The sequence below is a fragment of the Bombina bombina genome, chromosome 6 (assembly GCF_027579735.1).
Source record: "Bombina bombina isolate aBomBom1 chromosome 6, aBomBom1.pri, whole genome shotgun sequence".
Lineage (NCBI taxonomy): Eukaryota > Metazoa > Chordata > Amphibia > Anura > Bombinatoridae > Bombina > Bombina bombina.
Genome location: NC_069504.1, coordinates 852,723,475 through 852,734,657, shown reverse-complemented (window position 1 = coordinate 852,734,657; position 11,183 = coordinate 852,723,475). Strand labels below are relative to the sequence as shown.

Genomic DNA, 11,183 nt, shown 5'->3' with positions numbered 1-11,183 from the left:
ATTATTATCCAGATCGATCCACTAAAAAGGCTCTTTAATTTACAAATACTTAAATTTACTCAGCCTGGGTTGTGCCAGACTTAGCTATATCAGATATATATAGCCTTTCACACACAGCGGATGCCGGAATAATAGCACTTAAGCTCATCGTGATTATCCTGAAAGGATTACTAACTCTGACACCTAACAGACACAGCTAGGCAGAACAATTATTCATATGACCTGGTAAAAGCTGCGGGCTATTACCGCAGAGTACAGATGTTATAATATGGACTGAATAGCAGCCAGGTGTGTCTGATCCAGTGATACCGTGATTAGAATACTGGAGCAGAGGGAGTAGCAGACGATTACTCGATATAATGATAATCACTCTGACTCTGAGGACCATTTTCCATGTCTCTATATTTGACATGGAAAAATCATAATTCAGTAATATAATTCAGTAATCCAGCGATAAGGGATATCAAATAGAGGGGGCACGTTTCACCCAATCTCTGATCATATGTACCCAACTCACACTTGTAATTACTATCTGTTTTAGTTATATTGCAACAGTATTTAGCGGACTTTATTTTGTTATTTTTTGGATCACTCTTGACTGTGAATACATACAGGCCTAATCCCAATAATTGGTGATCCAATAAATGTTGATACTACTAGTATCTGGTACTGGAGTGTATTTTAACTGTGTGTGTACTTTAACCAACAATTTGGTTTTTTAATGGTTATAATAAAAGTTATTTTTTATAAAATCCTGGTGGGACCACCCGCCCTTTAGTTTAGGGCCCAGAGTGCTATAAGTGCATACTTTTGGAATCGTGGTATCCTATATATCATTTTTCCTTTCGGTTGGATTAATTTTGTGCACAAGCACCATTTCCTCTATACAGTCATACAGTTACTATACATTAAACAGGAAATACATAGATAAAGAAATTAAAGAGGAAAAGCCCGTGGAGTGCCACTATTCAATTGTGTGTGTTAAGTTATATAGTAATATATTGTATTGTGTAGAATATGGTCAGAGCGTAAAGTAATTATGTGGTTAGATGGAAGAGGCCAAACAGTGTTTGAAAATTTCTCTTTGGGACCTTTTCAGGCGGTAACCATGTAAAGTTGCAGGATCCTTAGCTGACCAAGCTTTTATATCTTGCTCTTTAAAGACTATTGTTTTTGTATTACTTTTGATTTTCTCACCTTCATTTGTCCTCCTTTTCTTTCTGGGTGGGGAGATCTTGGGCCTCTTGCGTTGCCCTCTGCTCCTTGCCCCACTTCTGCGGGTCGCACCATGGCTTGGTGTAACAGAGGTGTCACTATCTGTACCAAGTGAACGCTTATAGGCCAAAAGGGGGCTCAAAAGGTAATCATCATCTGAAATTTGTGGTGGAAGGTACTGTTTGCAGGTTTGCTCCAGGTACTCCAAGCTGTAGGAAAGAAGAACATTTTAAAATAAATTCCTTCTTGGCAGTGAGAGTCCACGAGAACATTCTTAACCTATGGGAATTACTCAACCTGGCCACCAGGAGGGGTTCAAAGACACCCAAAACAAGACAATAAATATCCCTCTTACTTCCCATACCCTCTCAGTAGTTCAGTCGAAAATAAGGAAAAAGTGAAGAGAGATACAAGTGGTACAGATGTGCAACAAAACGACTACCGCCACTACACATTTAGAATCCGGGCAGGGTCATGGACTCTCACTGCCAAGAAGGAAATTAATTTATCAGGTAAGCATATATTTTATTTTCCTTGTATTGGCAGTGAGAGTCCACAAGAAGATTCTTAACCTATGGGAAACCAATACCCAAGATGTGGAGTTCACGAATATTCGGGAGGGAAAGGTAGGAAAATCAGTCCTAAACACTAGACACCACCGCTTATAGAACACTTCTCCAGAAAGAAGCCTCTACTGAGGCAAAAACATCAAAGTTATAGAACTTTGTGAATGTGCGCAATAAAAACCAAGTTGCAGCCTTGCAAACCTGAGGCCTCATTCTTGAGGTACACAACGCACAAGTGATATGCGCTGTGATTCTTGAAAGGGGCTCTTGACCCGCTTCCTGATATGCCATACGAATCAGACTTCTCAACCAAAAGGAAATGGTTACAGCTGAGGCCTTCTGCCCCTTGCGCTTACCAGTACACAGGATGAATTATGAAGAAGATTGACAAAACGCCTTAGTACCTTAGTAGCATGAAGGTAGAACTTCAATGCTCTGACCACATCCAAATTATGTAACAATCTCTCCTTGAAGGAAGACGGATTAGGACAAAGTGAAGGAACCACAATCTCCTGGTTGATGTTGCGAGTATTCACTACCTTGGGAAGAAAGCCTGGTTGAGTCCTCAACACAGCCTTATCCTGACGAATCGCCAGATACGGAGGATCACACATCAAAGCTGAAAGCTCTGATACTCTGCAAGCAGAGGAAATAGTCAATAGGAAAACCACCATCCAAGTGAGTAATGTAATATCAACAGCATGCAGAGGCTCAAACCGAGCCCTCTGAAGAACCTTAAAAAATAAATTTAGGCTCCAAGAAGGAGCAACTGGTTTGAAAACAGGTTTAATTCTAATCAGAGCCTGAACAAACTCTTGAACATCTGGCAAACTAGCCAGCTTCTTGTAAAACAGAACAGAAAGGACAGAGATCAGATCCTTGATAGAACTGGCCAACAGGCCTTTCGCCGGACCCTTGTGGGGAAACTGAAGTATACCCAGAGTCATCAGTCAACACTGTATACGAGTATCAATCACGCTGTCAGTGAAGCCTCTCTGAGCTAAAATAAACTGTTCATTCTCCAGACAGTCAGTCTCAAAATATCTAGGTTTTGATAAAAGAACGAACCCTGAGTCTACAGGTCCAAACGAAGAGGCAACCACCAAGGTCGAGCAGACGACAAGTACACTAGGTCTGCATACCAAGTCATGCAAGCTACCACTTGGGCAGAAGTACAACCGGTGGAGACAACTAAATTAAGTTGAAGTTCCAGGACCAGAAGAGCGTTCACTAGCTCAGCTTGAGGATCCCTGGATCTCAACCCGTACCTCGGGAGATTGAAATTGAAGTAGGAAGCTATAAGATCTATATCTGGAACACCCCATCTGTGAGTTAGTTACAGAAATACCTCCTGATTCAAGGACCACTCCCCTGAGTGAAGAGTCTGCCTGCTCAGGAAATCTGCCTCCCAATTATCCACACCTGGGATTCAGACAGCTGAGATCGGACATTGATGTCTCTCTGTCCACTGCAGGATTAAAGACACCTCCTGCATCGCCATGGAGCTCTGAGTGCCTCCCTGATGGTTGATGTAAGCCACTGTCATCATGTTGTCCTACTGGAATCGGATATGCCGGGTGGAACCCAGTTGAGGCCACGCCAGGCGCAAGTTGTATAGAGCTATTAATTCGAGAAAGTTTGGGAGAGATACTTCATCCTGACACCAGGTTCTTTGGGCTCTCAGAGAACCCCACACCGCATCCCAGCCGGACAGACTTACGTCTGTGGTTATTATAGCCCAGGAGGGTCGACAGAAACTTGTTCCTAGAAGAACTAGGGTTGGGGATTGCCACCAAACCAGACTCGGTTTCATCTGGGCGCCGTCTAGACAGATGATTTGCAACATATCCGGATGATCTCCAATCCATTGTCTAGAAAGTTTACCCTCGTAGCCGGGACAAGGGAGCTCTTTTCCAAATTGACCTTCCAACTGTGCGTCCGAAGACACGAGAAAAACTTCTGCATGTGGTCCTGAGTCATTGGCAAGGATGGAGCTTGAACCAGAAAGTTGTCCAGGTAAGGAGCTACTGCGAATCCCAGCAGACAAACCGCGGCAATCCAAATGGAAGCACAACAAACTGGTAGTGCTTGTCTAGGAAGGCGAACCGTAGAAAACAGTAGTTATCTTTGTGTTTCGGAATGTGGAGGTAAGATTCCTTCAGGTCTATTGTGGCCCACAAACTGACCCTCCTGAACCAGGCAAAGGATTCATCTTATTGTTTCCATCTTAAAGGTGGGAACTCTTACAAACCTGTTGACCCTTTTAGGTGCAGTATAGGGCGAAATGTGCCCTCCTTGGGGACCACAAAGAGGTTTGAGTAGAATCCCTTTCCCCCTTTCTGGTGAGGGAACTGAATGTTCCATGGAGCAGAGCAGTGCTGCTCCTTTTACTGGGTTTCCAGCAAGCAAAGGTCTATTGGGGGATGGGACCAAAAGCTTATTCTGTATCCCTGGCAAACAATGTCCAGCACCCAAGGGTCCTGGATAGACTGAACCCATTCCTTCTGAAACAGATAAAGTCTATCCCCACACAACCTGGTCCCAGGGTGGGTGAAGTCCCATTCTGCTGATTTGTTATATTGGGAAGCCTTCTTGGGCTGTTTGTTCTTATTACAACCCAGGTGGGCTTCCAGGTAGCCCTGGGTGACTCATTCTTGTTCGGGCAAAAGGAATGATCCTTAGGGATTTAGATTTCTGGTCCTGCGGTTGCAAAGATCCCTTTCCACCTGTGATTGTGGCTATGATAGAGCCCAAACCCGGACCGAACTGGGACTTACCCTTGAACGATAAAAATAGTAGTCTAGATTTAGACACATTATCCGCTAACCCTTATTTAAGCTACAAGGCCCTCCTAGCCAGAACCGCAAAGCTAATATTTGTTTTGCAATAATGTGAAGGCATTTGCCAACCTTAGGGATTGTATGCGATCTTGTATCTTCTCTAAAGGAGTTTCCACTGTAATAAGACACACACCAGAACTTGGCGGCCCCCATGACTGCAGTTATTCCCACTGCAGGTTTAAAAAGCGCGTCAGACTGAAGAAACACTCTCCTGAGGAATCCCTCGAGTTTTATGTTAAGAGGGTCATTAAAGGAAGTATTGTCCTCAAGCGGGATAGTTGTACACTTGGCCAATGTGGACATAGCACCATCCACTTTGGGAAAAGTTGTTCCAGACCTCCGGATAGGTAGCTGGAACAGGAAACAATCTCTTAAATGCTGGCAAAGGGGCAAACAGAGTGCCTGGCTTCTCCCATTCCTTGGAGATGATTTTGGAGATAACAGGGGTACAGGAAAAACATCCGGGCCATAGACCTGGGTCTTAATACTGATTCCAGTCTAGGAACTTGTATATAGAACCCTCTTCGGCAGTAGTCTGAGCTGCTCCACTTTGAGCCTAAACTTGACCTCCTCAAAGTCCTCCTCCGACTCTCCTTCGGAATGTTCAGAGAAAGGGAGTTCACCTTCAGAGCTAACTAAGGGCTTGTCCTCAGAAGCTTGGCCATAACCCTCTGTCACCGCACCTGGGCTATGTACAAGAGAACAATGCTTAACTTTTCTCTTCCTCTTCCCTAATACCTGGCTATGACTCAGGACAGCAGACACAGCAGCCTGAATACAGGCCATGAGGTAACTGGGTAAAAGGCCTGCCGCAGCCGTGGTCAGGCAGCTCTCTGCACAGCACTCAGGGGCAAATAAAGCCGCATTTATAGGCTGTTGGACAGGGATATCCGCGTCAGCAAAAGCTTGAGAAGCTAGAGACAGGACATGCGGAAGCTCCTTCGCGGCCTAACCACTTGGGCCTCCTGAATAAGACGTCAGCACATAAGTTAGACAGCGATTACATAGTTGCGCAGGAGGATTCACAATGATTATTTTTCACAGCATACATTTACTGTTGTCAATGGAATTTACTGAGAAAGATTCCTCTAGACTCTCTATTAGAATAGAGTCATCCATTATATGTGTAGTGTATTCATGATTGTAGTAATAATTGTTAACCTTACAGCGGGGTATGTAGGTCCTAATACACCAAACAACTGTCCTGTTTAGGGCGTTTTACCACCTCTGGATCAACTGAGCCACATTGCTTCCACTCTCACACAGGACTGTTGCGCAGTGGATCTAGAGCTGAAATGGGGCAAAAGAGGAGCTCACTGTGTCTCCACCCCTCTCTGCGGCCTGTTTCAAGTGAGGGCCAGTGGTCTGTAGTAATGGCGCCCTACACTGGATGGCGAGGGTGTGCCTACAAGTATTGAATAAGTAACCAGAGCACTGTGAACATTGTCTAGTGTGACCATATCATAAACACAGCTAAATAACATGTTTTGGTGTTACAATGTCCCATCTAGGACTAAATGTTTGTCAATGTCCTGCATATCAGCATGCCCCTCTCAGCCTTATGTCAGAAATATGGCTGGGAATCCGTACACCGGATTCTAGTGGCATGATACTGCCTGTCATCAAGGGGCCAAAGTGTGCACATTACACTATTAAAATGCAAGTACATGACTTAATACCACCTCTTTATTAGACAAGTTGCCATGAAAGAGGGGACAACTTACCCATGATAAGTATGTAATGTAGTGTGAAACACACCGCGTTATCAGACAGGGGATTTAGGTTAAACTGGAAGAGGCATGGGGGACCAATACTCTACTGAGATGTATATGGTTATATGATCCCCTGCTCTTAAAAAAGCCAATCCATGATAAACTTAATTTCCTCTTTTAGAGAGCACCTCTCTCTGTCTACCTCCATTATACGAGGCAAAGAACTACTGAGAGGGTAGGGGAAGAGGGAGGGATATTTATAGTCTTGTTTGGGGTGTCTTTGCCTCCTCCTGGTGGCCAGGCCAAGTAATTTTAATAGGTTAAGAATGTTCTCATAAAAAAAGTTTTATAGAGAAAGAGAATAAAAAAAAGAACGTAAAATCATTATGGCCAAGATTAAAAGTGGCACGCTAATGCTAGTGCGGGACGTGATAAGCAGTGTTAATATTAGAAGTCCATGGTCAATCAGATTTACCAGGGAAAATTTAGCGCGTCCGGCATCGCTTTTAGAGCACCATTACTTTCAATGGATATCACAATCATGCTAAATAGCTCTGATATTACAAGTTGAAAGTTATAACTCTAGAAGAATTAGTGTGACATGAAATCTGAATTAGTATAAGGTTTTAAAAAAAGTTTCACAAAATTTTTTTAAAACACACTTATATATGCAAATTTTTTAATTATAAAAATAACACCTATATTGATAAAAAAGTTTTAAAAGGATTAAAATGGTATATACAGGTAAAACTTGAAAAATTTGAATATCGTGCAAAAGTTAATTTATTTCACTAATGCATCTTAAAAGGTGAAACTAATATATGAGATGGACTCATTATATGCAAAGCAAGATAGTTCAAGCCGTGATTTGTCATAATTGTGATGATTATGGCTTACAGCTCATGAAAACCCCAAATCCATAATCTCAGAAAATTAGAATATTACATGCAATCAATAAAACAAGGATTGTACATACCTGCAGAACAATATCGGACCTCTGAAAAGTATAAGCATGCATACTGTATGTACTCAGTACTTGGTTTGGGCCCCTTTTGCAGCAATTACTGCCTCAATGCGGCGTGGCATGGAAGCTATCAGCCTGTGGCACTGCTGAGGTGTTATGGAAGACCAGGATGCTTCAATAGCGGCCTTCAGCTCTTCTGCATTGTTCGGTCTCATGTCTCTCATCTTTCTCTTGGAAATGCCCCATAGATTCTCTATGGGGTTCAGGTTTGCTGGCCAATCAAGCACAATAATCCCACAGTCATTGAACCAAGTTTTGGTGCTTTTGGCAGTGTGGGCAGGTGCCAAGTCCTGCTGGAAAATGAAGTCAGCATCCCCATAGAGCTCGTCTGCGGAAGGAAGCATGAAGTGCTCCAAAATCTCCTGGTAGACGGCTGCGTTGGCCCTGGACTTAATGAAGCACAGTGGACCAACACCAGCAGATGACATGGCTCTCCAAATCAACACAGATTGTGGAAACTTCACACTGGGCTTCAAGCATCTTGCAGTGTGTGCCTCTCCATTCTTCCTCCATACTCTGGGTCCTTGGTTTCCAAATAAGATGCAAAATTTGCTCTCATCAGAAAAGAGGACTTTGGACCACTGAGCAACAGACCAGGTCTGTTTTTCTTTAGCCCAGGTAAGACGCTTCTGACGTTTGTTGTTCAGGAGTGGCTTGACAAGAGGAATACGACATTTGAAACCCATGTCCAGGATCCGTCTGTGTGTGGTGGCTCTTGTGAAAGTTCCCAACACTTTTGAATGGCCTTTTCCTGACAATCCTCTCCAGGCTGCGGTCATCCCTGCTGCTTGTGCACCTTTTTCTTCCACACTATTCCCTTCCACATAACTTTCTATTATTGTCCTTTAATACAGCACTTTGGGAACATCCAACTTCTTTTGCAATTATGTTTTAAAGCTTTCCCTCCTTATGGAGGGTGTCAATGATGGTTTTCTGCACAACTGTCAGGTCAGCAGTCTTTCCCATGATTGTGATTCCTACTGAACCAGACTGAGAGACCATTTAAAGGCTCAGGAACCCTTTGCATGTGTTATGGCTTAATTAGCTGATTAGAGTGGGACACTTTGAGCCTAGAATATTGCACCTTTTCACAATATTCTAATTTTCTGAGATTGTGGATTTGGGGTTTTCATGAGCTGTAAGCCATAATCATCACAATTATAACAAATCACGGCTTGAACTATCTTGCTTTGCATGTAATGAGTCTATCACATATATTAGTTTCACCTTTTGAGTTGCATTAGTGAAATAAATTAACTTTTGCACGATAACATAATTTATGTAAGAACTTACCTGATAAATTCATTTCTTTCATATTAGCAAGAGTCCATGAGCTAGTGACGTATGGGATATACATTCCTACCAGGAGGGGCAAAGTTTCCCAAACCTCAAAATGCCTATAAATACACCCCTCACCACACCCACAAATCAGTTTAACGAATAGCCAAGAAGTGGGGTGATAAGAAAAAAGTGCGAAAGCATATAAAATAAGGAATTGGAATAATTGTGCTTTATATAAAAAAATCATAACCACCACAAAAAGGGTGGGCCTCATGGACTCTTGCTAATATGAAAGAAATGAATTTATCAGGTAAGTTCTTACATAAATTATGTTTTCTTTCATGTAATTAGCAAGAGTCCATGAGCTAGTGACGTATGGGATAATGACTACCCAAGATGTGGATCTTTCCACGCAAGAGTCACTAGAGAGGGAGGGATAAAATAAAGACAGCCAATTCCTGCTGAAAATAATCCACACCCAAAATAAAGTTTAATGAAAACATAAGCAGAAGATTCAAACTGAAACCGCTGCCTGAAGTACTTTTCTACCAAAAACTGCTTCAGAAGAAGAAAACACATCAAAATGGTAGAATTTAGTAAAAGTATGCAAAGAAGACCAAGTGGCTGCTTTGCAAATCTGATCAACTGAAGCTTCATTCCTATACGCCCAGGAAGTAGAAACTGACCTAGTAGAATGAGCTGTAATCCTTTGAGGCGGAGTTTTACCCGACTCGACATAGGCATGATGAATTAAAGATTTCAACCAAGATGCCAAAGAAATGGCAGAAGCTTTCTGGCCTTTTCTAGAACCGGAAAAGATAACAAATAAACTAGAAGTCTTTCGGAAAGACTTAGTAGCTTCAACATAATATTTCAAAGCTCTAACAACATCCAAAGAATGCAACAATTTCTCTTTAGAATTCTTAGGATTAGGACATAATGAAGGAACCACAATTTCTCTACTAATGTTGTTGGAAATCACAACCTTAGGTAAAAATTGAAAAGAAGTTCGCAACACCGCCTTATCCTGATGAAAAATCAGAAAAGGAGACTCACAAGAAAGAGCAGATAATTCAGAGACTCTTCTGGCAGAAGAGATCGCCAAAAGGAACAAAACTTTCCAAGAAAGTAATTTAATGTCCAATGAATGCATGGGTTCAAAAGGAGGAGCTTGAAGAGCCCCCAGAACCAAATTCAAACTCCAAGGAGGAGAAATTGACTTAATGACAGGTTTTATACGAACCAAAGCTTGTACAAAACAATGAATATCAGGAAGATTAGCAATCTTTCTGTGAAAAAGAACAGAAAGAGCAGAGATTTGTCCTTTCAAGGAACTTGCGGACAAACCTTTATCTAAACCATCCTGAAGAAACTGTAAAATTCTCGGTATTCTAAAAGAATGCCAAGAAAAATGATGAGAAAGACACCAAGAAATATAAGTCTTCCAGACTCTATAATATATCTCTCTAGATACAGATTTACGAGCCTGTAACATAGTATTAATCACAGAGTCAGAGAAACCTCTTTGACCAAGAATCAAGCGTTCAATCTCCATACCTTTAAATTTAAGGATTTGAGATCCTGATGGAAAAAAGGACCTTGCGACAGAAGGTCTGGTCTTAACGGAAGAGTCCACTGTTGGCAAGAGGCCATCCGGACAAGATCCGCATACCAAAACCTGTGAGGCCATGCCGGAGCTACCAGCAAAACAAACGAGCATTCCTTCAGAATCTTGGAGATTACTCTTGGAAGAAGAACTAGAGGCGGAAAGATATAGGCAGGATGATACTTCCAAGGAAGTGATAATGCATCCACTGCCTCCGCCTGAGGATCCCGGGATCTGGACAGATACCTGGGAAGTTTCTTGTTTAGATGAGACGCCATCAGATCTATTTCTGGAAGTTCCCACATTTGAACAATCTGAAGAAATACCTCTGGGTGAAGAGACCATTCGCCCGGATGCAACGTTTGGCGACTGAGATAATCCGCTTCCCAATTGTCTATACCTGGGATATGAACCGCAGAGATTAGACAGGAGCTGGATTCCGCCCAAACCAGAATTCGAGATACTTCTTTCATAGCCAGAGGACTGTGAGTCCCTCCTTGATGATTGATGTATGCCACAGTTGTGACATTGTCTGTCTGAAAACAAATTAACGATTCTCTCTTCAGAAGAGGCCAAGACTGAAGAGCTCTGAAAATTGCACGGAGTTCCAAAATATTGATCGGTAATCTCACCTCCTGAGATTCCCAAACTCCTTGTGCCGTCAGAGATCCCCACACAGCTCCCCAACCTGTAAGACTTGCATCTGTTGAAATTACAGTCCAGGTCGGAAGAACAAAAGAAGCCCCCTGAATTAAACGATGGTGATCTGTCCACCACGTCAGAGAGTGTCGTACAATCGGTTTTAAAGATATTAATTGAGATATCTTTGTGTAATCCCTGCACCATTGATTCAGCATACAGAGCTGAAGAGGTCGCATGTGAAAACGAGCAAAGGGGATCGCGTCCGATGCAGCAGTCATAAGACCTAGAATTTCCATG

At 42.5% G+C, this 11,183-nt stretch overlaps 1 protein-coding gene across 1 annotated transcript in view; it reads right to left on the bottom strand.

Moving 5' to 3' along the window:
• Window positions 1-1,045: 1,045 nt before the first annotated feature.
• STAG3 (stromal antigen 3) overlaps window positions 1,046-11,183 on the bottom strand; it is a 1,295,475-nt gene continuing 1,285,337 nt past the window's right edge. The window contains exon 27 of the mRNA XM_053719478.1: window positions 1,046-1,424. Coding sequence (XP_053575453.1) covers window positions 1,046-1,424 — 379 coding nt within the window. The remainder of the gene's footprint in view (window positions 1,425-11,183) is intronic.